This window comes from Uranotaenia lowii, chromosome 1, assembly GCF_029784155.1.
Source record: "Uranotaenia lowii strain MFRU-FL chromosome 1, ASM2978415v1, whole genome shotgun sequence".
Taxonomy (NCBI): domain Eukaryota; kingdom Metazoa; phylum Arthropoda; class Insecta; order Diptera; family Culicidae; genus Uranotaenia; species Uranotaenia lowii.
In genome coordinates, this window is record NC_073691.1 from 18691233 (window position 1) to 18711824 (window position 20592).

Sequence of the window (20592 nt, forward strand, 5' to 3'; positions counted from 1 at the left end):
TTCATGAAATGGAATCGTTTAGACACAAATAACGATACAGGGAACGGGTTGTTAAGTAAATAAACGATTCATTTTTTTGGCTTTTTTCTTTCCCAAAACGGCCGTGACCCGGATCATATGATACGTGTAATCTTTACTTTATGATCTTTCTAGTAAATGATGACGATAGAACGTATCTTTAAACAATAATAAAAAGACACAAAATAATCTAGGCGGGGCGATTCGTGGTATGATTGCGAATTAATAGTAATATAAATAAGTCTGGTAATAAAAATATAAAATATTTGTATCTATTTTTAAATTTTATTTTAGTCATTTTTAAGTTGTTACATTCTTATCTTTTCGTTTCAACACTATAAGTAAATATTTTTAAATTTGGTTTACATTTCAGAGCATCACGTTTATCAACTTTTTCTCCAGATTCATGTCACAATTTTTTGATCTGATTTAAAAAACAATAATTTCACATTTTCATAATGGATAAACAACAATTTGGCTCTGATCTCTCTTTTCAATAAATTTTGTTATATTTTTTGAGCATTTTGAACATCATATTTTATTTTCAAAAATTCTGATTTCTGATACTTATTTTTCTTTTCAACTCTGATTCAAAATTCAAACTCATTTTATTATGGATATTACTTTTGTCTACGGATTTTAATTAAGAAATTAGAAACATGAACTAGTATTTTAATTTCTCTGTGTTTTTAAGATGAACTTTAAATTGCAATTTTGCAACATTCGACTTTTATTCTGTGACCACTTAGCAGATTTAATTGCCAAACTATCTTCGAAGCATGAATTGAACATGAATCATAAATTAATCCTGAATATAATTAAAATATTAAATGAAAAATTACAAGTGCTCCTATGAAAAAGACAAATTAATCTTTAACATTGCTGTTGCTGTTATAACAAAAGTGGTCAAAAATGTATTAGTATGAAATTCATAAACACCTTTCATCAATACGACTCTTTTGTTGCATCGGTACATATTTTTTTCTACTCGCATCATTGAGATGTTCGAAGAAAGAGAATAGCAGGTTATATGATGACTTAATGGCATCTGACTGGGCCGACTTCCAGACGGAATTTCCGGTGAAGAAGTTGCATCGGAAAGATGTACTCAGGAGTTTTGGCAAGGTTTGCCTTTCCGTCTTTTATTCATACTTAAGAGGCAAGCCTTGAGCACACTGACAACTTTCGGGCAATGTGCAACATTCGGAAGCAGGCGTTCCTATCAGAATATTTAACCTAAAATAACAAGAAGAGAATAAAATATATGAAATTCTTAATTTACAAAGACATTACCAACATACCGTGATTGAAAAATAATTTAAGATCGAAAGAACAATGCGTTACTTTGCCACTGGAGCTGTAATTCAGTCTGCAATGTCGTCATTGATTTTGTGTTATCCGGATCTATTTATTCCTTTGCTTGGTGCATCTTTTTCCTGTGTAAAGTTGGGTTTCCGCTTATTTTTTATTTTGGTAATTTCTTCACGTCGCAAATTTATCGAAAAGTGCACGCACTTTACAGTGCCACAGCTGGGAGTCTAATGTTCCTACTCCTGCCACCCACTTCGCCGAGTTTGTTAGAAATCACGTGGAAAAGCGGTCTTCTTCTGGCGGTTATGCTCTGTACTGTAAACCATACTCAATTTTTGATGGGGCTTTTATTCTTCAGGAAAAAGTTATTCAGGGTAGGTCCTGGTTAGATAAGTCGTTCAGAATGATTGTTCCATCGCTACAGTACTCGTTTTGTAACACGCAGGGCCTGCACTGTGGAATTTGATTTCTGGAAAAAAATACTGAAATGAATAACGTATCTTTCTATTCTTAACAAATAATGGAACTCCATTTGCCACGAATCATGATACTTACACCTTACACTGTCTGGATTTCTCTGGTGATAATCGCAGCTCGCAGAACAAGATCTTCGGTTCCGAGGACTGAAGCGCCTCACCCTTGAGTTGATTGTTGGCATTCAGCGATGTCGATCCGCATTCTTATGTTTTTGTCGATTGGTGGTTTCCGTGGCACTGGTATTTGAACCATTTGAACTGTGAAAACCACTGCCATCAATCCCGACTGCGGATCCCGATCCAATACATCACCCTCTACCACTTTCCTGGAAAGTATATGAACGGTGGCTGAGGATAATTTTCTAGAAAGTTAAATAAATATAGCGTTAATAAAATATAAGGGTATTATCGAAGGGTAAACTATTGGTCGATTGCTTACCTATTACTCTGTGATACTAGATGTTCCGGAAGCAACGGATTAGAAAACGTAGCCAAGCATTCCCCAAGGAAAAGGACACTTTGTACACGAACCAGCCTTGCCGTTATTTGAATCATAGCAGACCGCGATAAAACATTTCCTTCCGCTTTTTGATGATTCAAGTTTGTTTACATCGCGATGGCACACTTTGCAGATGAAGGCGATGGATTATGAAGACTAGAACGAGTAAAAATTGTCAAAAATAGTGGCGCATGAAGAATAGAAAAGAAGTAGCTCCAAATGGTTCACTGCATTAGGGCATCCGCAGCAATCGCGAGTATAGTGAAAATGCTCACGCGTTTAATCACTTTTATACCGCACCGGGGGTTAGTATGAGGGTGAGCAAAATAGGGCCGTTGCCGTCGGGACCGACAAAATCACCAAATTTGCTCACTAGAAAGGGGCGAGAGCAAACATGCACTGAAAAAAATCTACCGTTTAACGCTGAGCTAAACAAACTACGTTCAGCGTGTAAAGTTTGTTTACATTTCATTGCGAGAAAAAGGTGAAAATTAGGACTCGGGAAAAAACGGAAGATGTTTGAGACTTCAATTCCGGGTGCAACGGTAGCTGTATTAGCTCCCGAAAGCACAGACATGGCATCAGCAACAACGAACAAAGCGGTAAAAAGTAACTATAATTTTTAATAAATTCCCAGGCTTGACTAATTGAATTTTTCTCTTCCAGAATCCTACAAATTTGGCTTGTTCCGAACTCTAGCTTAATCTCATATTTGCAACTGAAAGATCCCAAGGATTTCAATCTAGACGCTGTAAATAGTCCCGAAAAATGCTGCGCTCTAAATCTCTGTAACTGCTACAAATCAATATGGTAAGTTGATAACAAAACGTAGCCAAAAGTTATTGTTTATTTAAAAAACATTTTGATTTCATTAGGTCTTATTCGCCATTCGGATACTGTCTGCATACCTCAATGGAAATCAAGTGCTGTATCATCTGTGCCGGAAGAAATTGTGTTTCGTTGCACGTTTGGAATAAAACCACCGACCACCCTTTGGGGTTTGAAAATACACAGTGCTGGCCCCTCCGAAATCGGAATTTAACCACAAACAGCTTCATTCTATTCCGGCTCAAATCGGTTCGAGCAGAAATGGTGCTAACACAGGGAATTTCAGCGAACGATTTATCGAGAAAATGTATGTTCGATTATAGACTATTAAATGTTTATTGGCGATATTTTTTATCTAACAAAGTGTTGAATAAAATTATGAATTCAAGTTAAAATACCAAAATAGCAGTATTCACATGTTACCTTAATTAGAAATGTACTTCGGGTTTTATGATGACAATCTGTGGTACCATATGCGAAGCTATTTCTTTAAAGATCTCTTAACAGTTTGGATCAGAAGCTTTCCTTAACAGTTCATAATTGCTATAACCATTTGTGAACGTATATCGTTATAAGGTTTTTTTGTAACTTTCATCACTAGGGTCCAAATTGAGTATCAATATAAGGTTAAATTTCATGAATATTTCACGTACGATATTGTACAATTTCTAAAAATAAACATATATCAGAACTTGTTCGTCGGAATTTAATTTAAGAATTTATCAGGCAATTGTTTACTAAAGCCTTCAAATTAAATAAAAACTCCAATGCATAGAATTCAATGCAATTTATTAACTACAACACAGTGTAATAATTGAATACGAATGAAAAAATAATTATTTTCGAATGAATAAATAACTACTGCTTTGAATTCATTTATATGAACAATTTTTTTCAATTCCCTTTTTCCAGTGTAACAATTAAAACTCGCCCGCGATGCTCACCCAACTGGTGCGCGAAAGAGTGTGTATCCCAAAACCGGTCCGCTGAAATGAGTAAAACCGGGCCGCGTTTACTCCCGTATTGGTGCGTTTGCTCTTATGGACTTGGACTAGACAGTGATTTGGCCACTGGTGGTTTACCCTCCTTCGAAGTTGCAGCTAGTGTAAAATCACCACTCAACCCAGAATATTGTCCATGATCCGTACCTTTTCTCTCTTGGTAAACTCATGTCCTGTAACGTCTGGATGTCCGACATCGTTGCGATTGTCTATCTACGAGAAACCGAAAACCAAATCCGAATCGTTAACCTGAAAACAAAATAATTTAAGAGGCAACTATAAATGTGCACATTTACGGACAATCTTCATCCGACAGGCAATATGGTATAGGCACTCACCTTCCGAGCTGGAATCTGTGCTGCGAGTGATGGTCCGGAAGAAAGCTGATGCTTCTAAATTCTTTAAGGGCCTGTTCCTCCGGTTCTATGCACCGGCATGCAAATAATAGTCTGCGATTTTCTTCCGGCTGAAATGGAACAATTATTGAAGTAACATCCGGAACAACCATAAACTGCTACCTCCGCCATTGTTTTTACGCTGCTTGAAGCACCTGCTCCTCCGGTTCTGCGATTCCAGGGCAAAGGAATGTTTTATGGGGACATAGCTTTCTGTACCGACCGATGTAGTTTGAGCACGCAGTTTTTAATTGCGATTCACGGATTTTAACATTTTAAAAACATTTATTTTCCAAATATTTTCGCTGGTTAATACAATGATGCGAGAAAGTCGAAAAGTGATGACACACTGACGCTTCACTCGAGACACATTACATTCAGATGCGCGAAAATTTCAATTTTTTTCAGGATCATTAATCGTATCTTTCAGGAATCCTTTTTTATCGTTCCCAGCAAAGGCGTCATTAGCAAAGTCGCAAAACCTATCGTGACGATTAATGTAATCAGAACCGAATATTTCAGACGATTAGGTGAACAGTATTGAATTATGCGGGTAATCCCTCATATCTCGGTACACACAAAAAAAAAGCATAGTAGAATTACTAAATCCGTGGTTTAAATGAAAAACAGCTGTATACTAAGTATGTGTTATGATAAAAATTAGGGGGAGCGAGGAGCTTGATTTAAATAGTAAAATTACTATGTATGTTTGTTTGTTTATTTGCATGCATGTATTATGACATTATTTGAAACATTAAAATTCACACTACCGACAAACGTCGGTCAATGTTAGTGTGTTCTCCCGATGCTCTGGAAAGATTTTCAAAGTTATGAAACTTTAAAGCAGCTGAAAATTAGTTTTTTTACTCACGGGTTTGATGATTAATGATCCTGAATTAGTGTAAACAACAAGAATGTTTTGCATAGTAAAATTATCATACGCACTGATGTTTTTGAGTCAATAATGTTTTGTTCTCAAAAGTACCATGTGCGTAGTATTTTGTTGATATGAATTGGTGCCACAATGTCTAAATTACTATGCGGACGGTAGTTGTAATAGAAATTATGATGAAATTATCATGACCATAGTATTTTCGACAACAAACATTGAGAGTTATCGAAAATTACCAGGTACATAGTAATTTCAATATTGTTTCATGCGCACTTTTACTAAATTGATGTTAAACATTTCATGGTTGAAAATACTATAGCGCTGAAATGGTAAAATTATCATGACAGCGTCTTTGGGATAACCACTCAATTTTTTTCCGTGTATATATTGGTTGAATGTTTTTCACTGCGCGTTTAATCTTTTTTTTCCGGAAGGATTTATCTCACATTGAACAGATATAATGTTTCGTTAAGTTAGGTTTAATAATTTGGCAACACTGCCAAATGGTAAACAAAAGCCATGCTGGATTTCGATTTTAAATTCGGGCCCTGCCGTAGCCGCAGCATGTTGTTTCGCGTGATTTTTTTAAATTATAATTTCAACGTTTTAGACCGATAGTTTAAAGTGTTTTAAGGGAAAACTGGTAAAAGTGGAAGTTCTGCAATTGAAATGGCCGGTTTGGAGATTATCGTAGGCACGTACGAAGAATATACCGCCGGTTACAAAGCCGAACCCCTCAAAACGGTATGTGGGAATCAATCTGCTACGAATAACTTGAGATAAACTTTTTTTCAAACTTCTTTCTCAGGATGCCTCCAAGTTGTACTTGAAGGAAATTTTCTCCACCCACAATCACACGGCATCGGTTCGGGTGCTGGCAACGTATGGTAACATCCTTGCCTCCGGAGGTGCAGACGATCGAATTTGCCTGTTCGATTTGGAAACCGGCACACTGAAGGACGAGTTGATCCACCACAATGGCACAATTAATTGTTTGGTTTTTTCGAATGATGGGGATTACTTGTTTAGCGGAAGTCACGATGGGACCATCTCGGCCGTCAATATGAAAAAGTTGGCCGTTGAGAAGACGTGGAAAAATGCCCACAAAAGTGCGGTCTTGAGCATAAGCATTCATCCACACGGGAAGATTGCGCTTTCCCTGGGATCCGATATGACTCTGCGTACATGGGATTTGGTAACGGGTAGGGCAATCTATACCCGAGGATTGAAGGGCGACCCCAAGTATAGTGGATCGCTGTCATCGGTGGAGTGGAGTCCAGATGGGACCTATATTGCGCTGATGGGAGCCCGGGTTGTGGACATCGTCTCGATGGAAACGGCCAAATCCGTCCGGACAGTCAAATGCTCCAGCAAACCGGCTTGCCTCACATGGATCTCGGAAACAGAACTGGCCTGTGGTTTGGACGATGGGAATCTGCTGATGTTTGATGCCGAAGCAGGCGACGCGGAACCGGAAAAGTTCCAAGCCTACGAGTCACGGCTCAAGTCGATTGCCTTCGTTGGGAACCATCTGGCCACGGCTTCCAGTGCCGGTGATATCAGTCTATGGAAGATCGAAGGGAATGATTTTCAGGTAATCTTGCTCTTGAATCTTTTTTTTTCAATTTGTTCTATTAAAATGTTCTATTTTTGCGTAGGAAATTTGTACAACAAACATTGGATGCAGGCCAACCTGCCTAGTTCTTGTCGAAGCGGATCTTCTTGGATTGCATAAATATCTAAAACAACTGGAGGACAACAAGGACGAAATCCGTCAGCAGTTGAGAAAAATTAGGTCCTTTGGAAGTGTAACGGTTGAGCACGAGGATCCACTGCAGGAGCAAAGCGAACAGAACGGGCAGAAAGTTAAAGGTAAGAAAAAGAAACGTCCCCTGGCAGCGGCGGTGGATGAAGAAGAAGGACCGGTCGAAGTCAGCACACCGATTTCTAAAAAGCAGAGAAAGCTCCTGAAAGAGAAATCATTGATCGCTCTGGAACAACCTTCGCCAATTGTTTCCGACTCGGCAAGCAAAAACCTGCTGTCGAAAAAGAAGCGTAAACGAAACAATGGAAACACCAGTACTGGCGTTTGGATTGAGGAAGATTTTGAACCGGAAGCAAAGGAGTCAACGGAAACCGTTAAGGTTAAAAAGAGCAAGAAGGGGTTGAATCAGACAGTCGGGTCGTTGAAGCCTAAAAAGAAGAAAGACAAACGGCTTTCGTTGTAGATTGTTGGGTTTGAATATATGACTGTTTCTGGAAAAGTTCTCGATGTACCTCATTGTGATGACTTTCCGCGATGAAGAATTGTAAGGCATTTTTGTTACCTATTTTGCTTTTTTTTTGTGTGGTCATTGTTTCATATTACTCATTTTGGTCATTTTGATAATTTTTGTTGTTTTCATTCTCATCATTATGTTTTTTTTTAAATTTTGACATTTTTAGTTATTTTTTTGCAATTGTTAGCTCTTCTGACATTTTAATCATTTTGGTCATCTCAGCTCTGCCACCACCCCACCTTCGACATATAAAGAAGATGGTAAATCTAAGAAAAAGAATGGCACGTTCGGATTCTGAAATTAGTTGTACAACGCAGGTAATTTAGCACTACTAACATTGATTGCTTTGTATACTTTCTTCATTATTTCTCTGGCAATAATTACCTATAATAATCAGAATCTATTAGGTATATAAGTCAACAAATATATGTATCTTCCCAGAGGTTTTGGACTCTTCAGGGCGGGGCTATTCCTATATCGATTCGATTCGTTTGATCCTCTCATGGTGTTATAGAATAGACAAGGGAGACAATCAAGGAGGGCAAGTATTTCGGGGCTATAAGTAACCTAGTAAGATAGCTTGGAAACAATACTTGTCGTATGTTTTGATGGTCTTATAGTATGTGTTTAACAAAAAGAGAAACTTTCACTTAGAAAACACTTTAAAAACTAGAAACGATTCGATGTTTAAAAAAAAAACGGAAGAACTAAGGTCGGATTGGCGTTGCTTTTTGTCATGACCACCGGTTTTTAAGTTATTTCTTCTTCTTTTGTGTATAAGAGAGTTTTCTAGCTAGCTGTCTAGTGAATGGCTAACGCATAATTTGTTCCAGATAGGCTTCCGCAAGCATAACACATCGATACTAGGGCAACGAAGAATACTCATCAACAAGACCTACAATCTACAGTGTATAGATTCGAAACAGTATCCTTAGATCCCTCTGTGGATTATCTAAATCTTTTGCGGTTTAGCAGATGGTGCAATCCATATCGCCTTGTTTGGGCAGTCCCTCGAGCACGGAAGCCACTGCTCGGGCTATGTAGGTCATCGTACCGAAACTTCCGCTGGGGGCACTGTCGTACAGATGCTGGCAAATGTAGGCAGCTCCTCCACAAAGTAAAAGTCCCGCCGTCGTGGTCTCCCGGATGTCCTTATTTTTGGCACAGCACAACATGGCATCGCCCTTTGTTTTGCGCTGATCCTCTAGGAACAACATATTGGCTTTGTGCACCAGGTGCTCTACGTAGATAATCTCCCCAAGGGAAGCGATAATGTTGTGCTCCGTGACCAAAGTTAAAACCATCAAAGCTTCGACGACCAGCTGACGGTACTCCGGTTGCGGGATAGTGTTGAGGGCCGTTTCGACTTCCAGTGCAAATTTGAGCTCGTTGGGGGTCATTTCTTGGGTAAGACTTTGCGGTAGGATACGTCCCTCGATGGCTAATCCTTGGCATCGTTCCAGCACGGTCCAAACTCGTGGATAGAAATCTCGAGGCACTCGATTAAGAGCACCATCCAGGCGTCGACGTCTCAGCCACTGGCCCTGACGATCATCAATCATAGTATTCTCGGACTCATCGGGTTCTTTGCCCAGGCCGATCTGACTCTTCTTGCTAACACGGCTAGACTTGCAGCTGACAATGGAGATGTTTCCTCTGGCAACACTGTTAATGGCAAATTCCTTACCGCTTAGAATATGATGCAGCAAATTTTTCATCTCGAAAGGAGAAAGATTCAACAAATGTTCGGAAGCCTGTTCACCGTCACAGTTCAGCGTACGGGACAGTTCCTTGGCCATCACCTGGATAATGAGACCCACGCGTAGCCTCAACATTTCGTGGAACAGCTGCGGTTCCGTACGGATGAACATGGCTAAATATACTAGCAATTCCTGGGTTAACATAGCAGTACTCTCGTCGTCGCCGTAAGCCTCATGGATCAGCGTACGGAGTTCAGCCTCCGGCAGCGGTGCCGTTATGGTGTACTCACTGTTCGGTGGCATTCCAACGGTTACCTAAAACAAGGGCGTAAAATCATTAATCATGCCTCAAGTTGAAAAAAAAATCAACCGCAACCTACCTGTTTCTGTCGCACCAACAGATCGGTAACAGCTTTGGCCAAATCCTCGACGCGCTTGCCCAGCATACCTGCCGTATGGCGAACCAGGCCCCACATCTTCTGCTGGCAGGCCTTCTCGTACAGACCCTTCAACAGTCCGCGCACCGTAACAATGCGACCCTCCTCTAGCATGCCTTGGGATTGGGAATCGTCATTAGGACCTCCGAGTTCTAGCGGTTTCGTTTCAATTGTTCCCGAGTAAAGCCGACAACAAACCAATTCAAGTCCACATGGCGCATGCCGCAGAGCCACAAATCAGCGGGGTGACCACCCAAGCAGGAGCAGTTTGCAAACGACAGGCGTGCAGACACAATATTTATGTAGGAAGAAACGCGCAGCAAGAAAGCATCCGCACACATCCATCATCCATTGTTGTTGGTGGTTTGTTGCGCAAGAAGGGGGGATGTTGCGCGCATGTTTCAGCACAGATGGCAGCACGAGTTTACAGACGGATTACATTCCAAAATGGCGAACGTGTTTGGTGTTGTTGCGTGATTGTTATTTTTGTTTCCAAATGTCAACGAATGTGTGGTGATGATTTCATTATTGTTTTGACAGAAGTAATATAAACAAGCAGATGGAATGGTTAGTTTGGTATAAAGGGTATTGAGGTTTACTTATGTTTGCGCTGATAAACTGCTTATGTCTTGTATAAATTCGGGGTTTTCTTTTTTCGTTGGTTGTTTTGCTCAAGGTTATGATTTTGAATTTTGTATACACACCAATTGGACGGAACACTTTGAAAATTTCACAAAACAATTTACATACACAGATTAGGGAGCCAAATCGAGAGTTTGCCAAACAAAACAAAACATTTAACACATAGACAAATGCAGTTTTTCGACTGTGGGTAAGAATAGAACCGTTTTTTGTGAATGTTTTCCTTCACAGCTTTAAAATGATTCTATTTCTCTTAGGGGTCCACAACCGAATGCCTCGCCATTAGCGCACTCTACATTACCTGTGTTGAAGTCCAGCCCCTGGGTATCGACCAGATGCTGCAGGATATCGCCCTGCTCCTCGAGGTTCTCCGTTTCGCGCAGCATGGCCAGCAACTCTTCGACCTCGGCATTCTCGAAGTTAGTCTCGGCTGCCGGGCGATGTCGGGGCAGTGGTTGAATTTGAATCTTCGGAGCTACGACAGTAACAGAAAAAAACAGACCAAGTTAACAAACAATCATCGGAGGCTGTCAATCTCAAGTTCGAAACCTACTGGCTGTGGTTGCCGATGTTTGGATGTGCAACTTCTTGTTTTCATCGATCGAAACACGTTGATCGGTATAACGGCTCATCTGATTGGGCGATGGATCTCGCGATACGGCCTGGCCTCCGGTGACGCTACTCTGATTAGGTTCCAACCACTGAGGCGTCACCGAGTAGGACAATCGACGCTCGGTTACGTTACCCTCCATGCCAAGTGTTTCGGCTGTTTTATTTTATTAGTTTTTGGGAAAACAAGAACAACGGAGATTATTGGAATCTGGTGGTTGTAAGAACGGAGGAACACCTACAGTCAACATTGATCGAGCGTGTTTTCTTGATGGCACCCTTGACCGACATACGGCGACGTAGGTTTTTCGGCTTCAAACCGGACGACCGAATCGAGGTAGTCGAATGGCGGTGGCTGAAGGACCGCAGCAGATGCTCATCCAGATACGATTGCACTTGAGGGTTGAGTTCTGAAAAAATAATTTTTAAATATAAAAATTTATTAAAAAGTTCTTTTAATGTTTCTAGGAACTTACTATCCGGATAACCGTCTTCCTGGCTTCCGAGGAAGCTTAAGTCGGTGATGGCCGAGGTGTTGATGAAGTCGCCCAGGTTGCCCAGGATTACTCGGGTCCCATTGATGTAACCTGATTTCAGCTTCTTCATGGTCTGAATCATGGCCAGTGGAACTTTATTGTTGTCTGGACAGGTTGAGGAAAGAAAAAACCGTTAGTTTTCCGCTTAGGCATCAGGCGTAAGTTTTTTTTTATATTAATTTTGAAAGCATGTCTAAAGGGGATTATTTTTTAACAGAACCGAATACCAGTACAGTAGCAACGAAAGTTTGAATTTCGAACCAAGACACAAAAAAACAAACCAATGCAAAACTTAAACAACTGTTAGTACTAATGCTAAGCTTGAAGCTGAAAAAAGTAAAAACCAATTAGTTTCGGCCTTTTTCGAGCCCGAAGTGGTTAGATCTCAGAAATTGAGAATCGAAAATTCTAGTTAGTAAATTTAGATATTTTCACTGTTACAGAATAGATTACATTTTCCACATTAATATTAGGTAGTAACATTCCAAAAACAATACATTTACTAAATAGAAAACATTTCTTCGATATATCCTTGACCAATCGCTCGTCGTCGTGGTTTTAATTTTTGTTTCCTTTCTACGGACTCAACAGTTAACAACGAACACTTGAACCCAAAGAAAAAAGCTAACCGGAACGGACGACCCGCAGTACAAACCCAAGAAAAACAAACGAACGATTAATGCAAAACTGAGGAAGACAAACGAAGATAACGAAGTAGCACCGCACAACCCTTTTTTTTCTTCTCGTGGGTTACAACAGTCTGTCAGTCTAAAATAACGAATGATGGATTTAAGAAAGAGGATTTTGGGTATTTTTTTTAAATTTGTTATGAATTGACTGTTAGGAAGCAAACCTGCAATGCACTCAACAATAATGAAGCTGTGAGCTTTGGTGAATAACTTTACTTTTTAATGCTTTTTAGGTGAAAATTTACTAACAAATGATCCAATTGGCCTAAACATAAAAGTGGTAAGTACAGGTACTTTGCAAGGACAAATGTCTTGTCGTTATGAAACAGATTTTTTTGTGGTTTCATTTGGTAAAATTTTTGCCTAATTTCAATACTTGAACCTAGCGTAGCTCTATTTCTTTAAGTGATTAATGTGTTCCACTTCATGTAGATTTTTTCTAATGGTTTGAACTGTATATGCAAGCAAAGGAACACCACACGACACATCATCCGAATCGACGCCAATGGGGTTTCACTACACAACTTAGTAAGTATTCATTCCAATAGCATCTTCATCCAATTAATAGTAATAGTAAAGATAAGGAAAAAATTGTGTGCTAATAGTTTTGATTTTACAATTTTGAAATGTCTATCTAAATTTGTTTTTTGTTTTTTTTTTTTTGAATAGGCATCAGGTGGTGCTTATGGAGGGAATGATAAATCTTTGACGATGATGTTAAATCAGAAGGATGAACATGAAAGACGCATGATACAATTCTTATGGTTATAAATAGCATTAAGATACTGAACATTGTTGAAAAGTAACGGGCAACTTTTGGAATCCCTCCTGTATTTCTTTCTATTTTGTTATATGTATTTTGTATTTTTTTTAATTTTGATTCACAGTGAGAGACAAAATAAAGTGTCCAAATTATTTTTTTTGCATTTCTTTTATTTTTCTGGTTAAAATTCAACGAAAACACATCGTAATCATTTTTAGAATACTATTTATTATGTTCTTTTCAAGTTTTGTTAATGTTGCACTGGTTAAAAAGATTTTTTTTCTGATTAAAAAAAGAGTTAATATTCCAAAAAAAAAACGGGTAAAATAAAGTGTCCAGATAAGTACAGCTTCAAATAAATCAAACTGAAGGCAAACAATAACAATTTAATAATGGGTATGGCCTCCTTATCTTATCTTATCAATCCGTGCATCGAGGTTGGCCCACAGATTTTTTATGGGGTGCAGATCAGGATTCAGGACTTTGTGGGGGCCATTCAAGGGGTTTGATGCGGCAGGAACGAAAAAATGACTTCGTCAGCATGGCTGTATGTTTCGGATCGTTATCCTGCTGGAAAACGAATGCCCGTCTTGATGAGGGATACCTCGAGGTTTTCCGCAGGATATTGCAATATGACTCAGCTGTCATGATTCCGTCATTTTTACCAAACTGTCCACTCCACCCCAAGAAAAGCAAAACGTTACCTCTTCCGTCCTTGACTGTTCCTTGGATATGGCGGTCTTGGAGCTCCTCACCCGACTTGCGCCGCACAGGATCCCGCTTCTTCCGGTTGAATAGCTCGAATTTGGATTCGTCGGTTCACATCACTGTTTTCCAGTATTCGAGCGGTTTATCGGCGTGTTCCTTGGCGAACTTGAGCCGCTTAGCCTTATTTACCTGGCTGATGAAAGGCCTTCTCAGTGCGATCCTGCTATGGTACTCCTTCGCTTGGATGCGACGACGGACAGTACGGCGCGATACCGAAAGTTGGAGCTCTTCCTGTATCTGCCGGATCGTAATTTTTGGATTTTTCTTCACCTCAAGAATGATTTTCTTGTCCGTTCTGGCATCTGTCTTGGGCTTCCGTCCTCTTCCCGGGCGATCCACCACCGATCCAAACGTTTTCATCTTCTTCGTGATTTTTGATACCGCTGTCTTGCTGATTTCGTAGTGCTTGGCCACTTCCCGGTGCGTTTGACCGTCATTGACATCACGAACAACCAGTTTCCGGATGGACAACGGAATGGAACCAGAAATTTTTACGTTCTCCATATTTTACAACTTATTCGAATGTAGACACCTGTTTGAATACTCCAGAGCCAAGTCAGTTGTTTATGAAACGTCAAAATACACAACACAAACAAAATCGAGGGGCCTCGCGATGGAAACTTATCGAAATTATATTGATTTTTGAGTTGGACACTTTATTTTGCCCATTTTTTTTTTTTGGAATATTTACTGTATTTTTTTCTATCAGAAAAAAAAACTTTTTTGCCAGCGCAACATTAAAAAAAATTGAAAAGAACTTAATGAACAATATTTTAAAAATGACTACGTGTTTTCGTTAAATTTTAAACAGAAAAATAAAAGAAATGATAAAAAAAATTGTTTTATAGCATTTTATAATTAACTTTATTCATAATAATTGTCAGAATTTTCCATAATTTTTGTCAATTTCATACCCAAGTAACCATAAGCACTAATGACTTGCCAAGATGCTATCCAAAAACAGTTTTAGAGCTTCTCTGCTCTCTCTAAGCTCTGTGAGCCAGATTTAGCGCAATTAACTGCTAACTTAGTGCTCATGCTTACCAGTCGCGGCGTTATTCTTGTCATTTTAATTTTTTTAAGTGGTCTAATTTTTTACAATTTGTGTCTTTTTCTTATTGTTATTTGAGTATTTTTATTTTTTTTCTGTTTTCGTTGTTTTTTATCTTTGGCATTTCATGTTTTCTAATCGTGTTTTTTTGTCATGATTTATTATTTTTGTAAATTTGACAGTTTTTTATATTTTTCATATTTTTTTATGTTTTTCAATTTTTTTTATTAAAAACAGATTACGAATCCAAAAACTGAGTCCGAAAAATGTTTTTTTTTTTTCAAATAAGAATCCTTAGAAAAATTTACAAATAACATATGAAACCCAAATACTTTTTTACGGATCTGAGAATTTTTTCCCCCGTGCCTTTTTATTGAAAAACAACGTTATTTAAATATTTCAAGAAAAGATTAATCACCGTAATTTATGTTTGTTACTTTAATTTATCGGCCTTATCGATCAAAAGTGATAGCCCGGCTGTAACGAACGCGATGATAACAAACTGAGAAGGCTACACATCGATACATGGGTTTCTGAGTTAAAGGGAGCTTATCTGAGCGATCACATATCATCTTTTTGTTGGTTCGCACTGCAAGTTTGGTAGATGCAACTCTATCTGTATCTACCACTTCATAGAAGTTGGCCCGTGCGGAGCAAAAATTTGATATGTAATGATAATGCTTCTGGATAATTTCCACCCGCTCATTTTCACCATCTTTCATTTCTTCTAACGTTCTATCCATCTATAAAATTTCATAATCTTAAGATGTCCCTACTAAAAAGGTTGGGGAATTGGTTGAACAATCATCCAAGAGCTTGTTAAGGAAAAGTTATGAATACTAATAGAAACCTAGTATGAAGAAAGGTTACAATATTCAGTATCAATGCTAACTAAAACAATTTCAAGGCGAACATAAAACAAAATAGTAAATCAAATGAGTTGAACTTAAAAAAAACCATCTAAGTAGACATGAAAACGCATCGAAAGTTACAACAAGCAAATGAAGAACGAACAAACAAAAAAAGGATGTTTTAGCTAAGACGAGACAAGCTGATGAGCGAGATTCAGCAAAAAAGCGCGCGAAGACAGAAGAGCTAGCTACGACCGAATGATGGACGAAATAATGGCATGGCTGATGTGCGCGCTGATCGATCGATTATGTGATGCAATGCGTACTATAAGGTGTAGAATGGTGGCGCAGCGTGACGTGGTGTGGTGGCAAGATAGTTACCTATGAGCCAGTGGGTGGCGGTCAGTGTGATCGTCGGCCGGCCCAGCAGATGGCGCCAGCTGATGCTGAGGAAGGCGAGTACGTCCATGAAATTGCTGACCAGCAGGGCCGGATCGCGCGAGGTGTAGTACTCGTCATGATCAAAGATCTATTTGTACCGGATTACCCGAAAGGTAGATGTTGTGTTTATCCAATTCCCGTTTTTTTTTTGTTTCATAAATATTAGTAAGTAATCGTTTTATGTGGGGTAATTTTGGTGAAGTGTTTAGATTTTTCCGAAATCGATGAACCCAGCCAGGATCACCCAGAGCGACGCGCCATAAGCCGAGGAACAGCGCGAGCAGGCGAGTTTGTACGATTTTTGTGCACAGCAATAATTTTAATTTTGATTGTCCAGGTAATGAAAGATGAAACGGATAGAAAAAAAAAGAAAGAAAAGACTGCCAATTAAAACAAAAAATAAGCTACGCTACAACATTACACGCGTTTATAGTAGGTACGTCCATTATAGATATTTTTGTACGATGATATTCGCGTTCGTCCTTCTTACAGGACTCCTGTAGACAGTGTGATGACAACGATGAAGCAGACGACGACGTAGGCCAAATAGACGACGACTTGAGCGTTGATTGGTGTAAAGGCGTCCAAGACACGAGAAGTTCTCAATATCGTTGAAACTTCAACCCCGGAACTTAAGGCAAAAATAACATCAACCATCTATCTAAGTAAAAAACAACCTTAAAAAGGAAAAGTCACAGAAGCAAACTTAGAAAGAGAAGAACCTTTCCATTAAATGAAAATAAGGAAATAGGAAAAATGAATTTTTAAGATGATAGGAAAGAACGACAGAGAGAAAAGTGAGAAAGACAGTAGGTACCCGAAAGCCTTAAGTCAACTGCTATCGTCTACGAGAGGATCAAACGTTAATTTTTTTATATTTACACAGTCTATAAAGAAAACCAAAGAAAAACGAAGCCTTTGGCAACTAAAATAAAATTATATCTATTCTTCTATCGCCAGGGAAAGCAACGAACGTCAAATCTACTAAAACTAAAATTATAATACAATAAATCATAATGAATGAGGGTAGAAGTGCACTCAAAAATGTAACGCTAAACGTCAATGGAAGTTTGTCATGAATCGTCTACAAAACTGTCAGAAAAGTTTGTTTTGTTTGTTTGTTTACTGAAATCCTCATTTTTTTAAATTTAAATTTTGAAGTATAAAAATCTTTTTTTATTACAAATTTTGTTAGTTGAAGCAAATTAATTTTACATTTTAACAAATGGAATCAAAATTAAGTTTAACTGTCCAAAAGTCGAATCGAGTCGAGTCAGGTCGAAATGAAAAATGTGCATTCAGTAGAGAAGAAAACCAAACAAACGTGATAGGTACTAAAACATAAAAGAAAAAAAATAATTACAGGAAGGGACAAAGGACTGGTCTTAAAAAATTAAAACAAAATTAAATTAAAGAAAAAAACGGACAAGGAACAACAAGTGGGGTGGTGGAATATTTTCAAGAGGGGCAAGGGGCACCGACCTAGATGTACGTTCTTCAGCACCAGCGTGAGGAGCGGCCGGCCCAGCAACCCAACCCAGGCCGATTTCAGATAGTTGATCTCGCCCTTCAGCACGTCGATCATCAGGTCGTTGTCCGAAGCGATGTAGAACCGGCTCACGTCCGAGAACTTTCGAAAGTGTGGATGGTTTTTTTTTTTGGTAAATTTAAAAATATTTGTTGTAGGTGTGTAGCGTATGAAAATTATCAACGGTTAGTGTATGTTTTCAACAAAATAGAAAAACGCATTGTGTTTGAGTGTAACGTTAGGATAAATCCACTCGGAAGCTGTTGGGAGGAGAAAAATATCGATTGATAGTTGGTCCGACGAATGACTACATACCTGAGGAGTGAAGGCAAAGATGCGATCCTTGAGGGAGTACAGCTTGCTGGTGCTGAGAATGCCAACGTCCCGAGATTTACGGCCGGATAGTCCGAGTTTCTTGTTGCGACCCAGATAGGTGTACAGATGGCTCAGAACTCGAGCAGGTTGTACCTCGATGGGGGCAACATCACCAATAGTTTGAACGTGGATGCCATGCTCGGCCAGTTTATCTCGAATGTCGTTATCTTCGGCCAAGATCACAACCTGTACCACAACGTCCGGTTTCTTCTGAGCACCCAAGCGACGGTTCAGCGGATCCAGCTCACCAACTGCCAAGAAACCTTCCTGAAGTAACTTTCCCAGAATGTACAACGATTGGCCCCAAAGGAAGGGACATCTTCCAACGTAGATCCTTTCCTGGGAGCCGGGGCTCTGATATTCTGCACCGACTGCTTCTGCTGGGACGGCATACATTTCCGGGACCAGGCGCATTCCTTCCTCAGTTTTAACCAGAATCTCGTCCAATTTCCGGGAATATTCCGAAACGGACTCCTTGTCATTTTGAAACTCTTTGTTCAAAATCAAATAGCAGAAAAACAGAGGCCATTCACATTCGATCTTCTCGAACATTCGCAGCTCCCAGCGTTCGTAGTACAATCGGGAATTATCTTCCTTCGGTGTTTTGTAACCGTCTCGCAAAAATCGCTTACAACCGTATTTGCCCTGAAGCCGATTGATGACAGCTTCCTGTGTTGCCTCAATCAGTTGAGGATCGTCGCAGGCAAAAGCCGGAAATCCAACCACCGATAGCAAACCGGCATCCAGCTCTTTGCTGTTCGATTCTCTGGGCAACATCGATTGCAACACAGCTTGACACTTGTGGGCCTCATCCGCAAGCACATGAATAACACTGGCCGATCCACCGCGAGCCCCAAAAAGATCCAACTCATTCATGGCCTCAAGAGCAGCTTTGGCCATTCCAATCGAGCTGGCGTTCAACTCCGTCTGACCGTGGTTCGATTTGTCACCACGCTCCCAAATCCCATAGTCGGGAATGCAGTAAGCAGATTCGATGTAGAACACCAAATTCTGGATGAATGCAACTTCATCCAGTGAAAAAACGATCTGCAACCCAGAGGCCGTCATTTGGGCCAAAATAAGCAGGTACAGCGAGATGGCATCGATCTGCAGGTGACCCCACTCGCTATCACCCACCACGGGTTGTCCATTCTTGCTGCTATACTTGGCATGCAGCGAATCGAGCGGGTTTTGCGACATCTTGAACTGTTCGACCTTATCCTTTTGATTCATCATGGCCATCAACAGGCCACGCATCAGCTTAACGCAACACTGTTCTAGCTCGTAGGCTTTGGCTCGATCTTCGTCCTGATCAGCGATCTTTTTGTACGCCATCGAGAGACCCCACACCGCCAAAATGCAGTACACGTTGTCTCGGATCTAAAAAAAAAACCAAGAAAAGTTAATTCTACATTCTTTAACTGTTTCGAGCCCTCACTCACCCATGCATGCTGCGTCTGTGGACTGGCCGGAAACAGCCCCGTAACCGGCTGCTGATGGGACATTATCAACCGATGAACGATCCGCTGGTAGTAATCCAGCCGAACGCCGGAATTGCTTCGACTTCTCATCCTGGCGAATTACCGTGAAACTCTATCGTTGAATCTAACCACCACTTCTAGAAACATGAAATAGAAAAATGAACAAAAAAAAACCTCCACACGGAAGCAAACACGAAAATATAAATTGATGACGAAACAGTTACCTGTCTTAGCAATATACTTTTTTTTTCGTTCCTTCTCGTCGCTCCGCTTTAAGTAAATCGCAGACGAAGAACACTAAACTTTTATTCTTCGAAGGTCTTTCGCCCCCCACAAATAAAATCCACAATTTAAAGCTTCAATCGTGGTTGATTTTGATTGTTTTCATATGCACCGTGGGCGCAGCACTTCCGGACAACCGATACACTCGCTTTCGAGCGGATTCAGAACATTTTTCCTATGCAAATTTGCCAAAATTTGTACCTCCGAAGTCGAGAGCGAACCGATTTTTACGATAAAATGAAAGTAGAATGTCACTTGAATGTCAATTCAATCATCTGCTGCTGATGAAGTGCACACGCGAAATGCGCAGAAAAATGGGAAAAACTCGAAAAACGGCGACAAAAATGTCACGAAAACATTTGTTTTGATTCTTTTGTTGTGATCCAACTGTTTTCGTTAAATTTTCGAGGGATAGGAAATTGTGGCTTTGCGAAAAAGCAGGGATAACCAAGGTGGTTAAAAATAGTCTTCTATGTACCTTGGGGAGACCTAAAGCAAACAACACGCTCAATTTTTGATTTCAAACGAAAAGGGTACATTTTTTCGTAATTTGTAATTTATCAACTTAAACGTAGCCTATCAGTTACAATAAACTATTAATTCAGGTTCAGTCTAGTATTAGTTCGAACCAATATAAAACTGATATTCTATTTAAAAAAATCCTTTTTATTTGAAACAATGTAATATAATATCACGAACACTATCAGCGGCAAATAGGACTATAGTGCCAATTTGAAACA

At 39.6% G+C, this 20592-nt stretch overlaps 2 protein-coding genes and 2 long non-coding RNA genes across 8 annotated transcripts; 2 read left to right on the plus strand and 2 right to left on the minus strand.

The window, feature by feature from the left end:
• Nucleotides 1-323: 323 nt before the first annotated feature.
• On the minus strand, nt 324-4953 carry LOC129739067 (uncharacterized). 3 transcript variants are annotated; one of them, XR_008735740.1, is made up of 7 exons: nt 4652-4950; nt 4472-4599; nt 4281-4382; nt 2245-2460; nt 1885-2167; nt 1320-1798; nt 324-1254 (listed from the first exon to the last, which is right to left on the minus strand). It is a non-coding gene; the product is annotated as an uncharacterized LOC129739067 (long non-coding RNA). The 3 variants fall into 3 exon arrangements; XR_008735741.1 differs by having other exon boundaries at nt 1320-1811; nt 4472-4953; XR_008735739.1 differs by having other exon boundaries at nt 4472-4950.
• Nucleotides 2805-3433, plus strand: LOC129739068 (uncharacterized). The gene is made up of 3 exons (XR_008735742.1): nt 2805-2906; nt 2971-3114; nt 3180-3433. It is a non-coding gene; the product is annotated as an uncharacterized LOC129739068 (long non-coding RNA).
• Nucleotides 4954-5947: 994 nt separating the features above from the next.
• Nucleotides 5948-7684, plus strand: LOC129757688 (p21-activated protein kinase-interacting protein 1-like). The gene is made up of 3 exons (XM_055754976.1): nt 5948-6164; nt 6229-7014; nt 7079-7684. The coding sequence occupies exons 1-3, from the start codon at nt 6090-6092 to the stop codon at nt 7646-7648; spliced, it is 1431 nt and encodes a 476-aa protein (XP_055610951.1). The 5' UTR covers nt 5948-6089; the 3' UTR covers nt 7649-7684.
• A 333-nt stretch (nt 7685-8017) lies between these two features.
• Nucleotides 8018-20146, minus strand: LOC129752253 (probable phosphorylase b kinase regulatory subunit alpha). Of its 3 annotated transcripts, none has more exons than XM_055748051.1 (10): nt 19795-20146; nt 19532-19707; nt 18030-19469; nt 16127-16274; nt 11564-11728; nt 11330-11497; nt 11032-11244; nt 10780-10953; nt 9780-9952; nt 8018-9714 (listed from the first exon to the last, which is right to left on the minus strand). In XM_055748051.1, the coding sequence occupies exons 2-10, from the start codon at nt 19658-19660 to the stop codon at nt 8668-8670; spliced, it is 3657 nt and encodes a 1218-aa protein (XP_055604026.1). In that variant the 5' UTR covers nt 19661-19707; nt 19795-20146; the 3' UTR covers nt 8018-8667. The 3 variants fall into 3 exon arrangements, with proteins under 3 accessions (XP_055604026.1, XP_055604021.1, XP_055604017.1); XM_055748046.1 differs by having other exon boundaries at nt 9780-9988; nt 19795-20145; XM_055748042.1 differs by lacking the exon at nt 16127-16274 and adding an exon at nt 17669-17816 and having other exon boundaries at nt 9780-9988; nt 19795-20144.
• Nucleotides 20147-20592: the final 446 nt, after the last annotated feature.

Bases quoted from the DNA above. Each gene is read 5' to 3' on its own strand.
- LOC129757688 (XM_055754976.1), top strand. From the start codon at position 6,090: ATGGCCGGTTTGGAGATTATCGTAGGCACGTACGAAGAATATACCGCC. The intron at 6,165-6,228 runs GTATGTGGGAAT...CTTCTTTCTCAG, and splicing joins AAGCCGAACCCCTCAAAACG to GATGCCTCCAAGTTGTACTT. The intron at 7,015-7,078 runs GTAATCTTGCTC...ATTTTTGCGTAG, and splicing joins TCGAAGGGAATGATTTTCAG to GAAATTTGTACAACAAACAT.
- LOC129752253 (XM_055748046.1), bottom strand. From the start codon at position 19,660: ATGAGAAGTCGAAGCAATTCCGGCGTTCGGCTGGATTACTACCAGCGG. The intron at 11,498-11,563 runs GTAAGTTCCTAG...TTATTTTTTCAG, and splicing joins GGAAGACGGTTATCCGGATA to AACTCAACCCTCAAGTGCAA. The intron at 9,989-10,779 runs GTAATGTAGAGT...CGAAACCGCTAG, and splicing joins GGGGCTGGACTTCAACACAG to AACTCGGAGGTCCTAATGAC.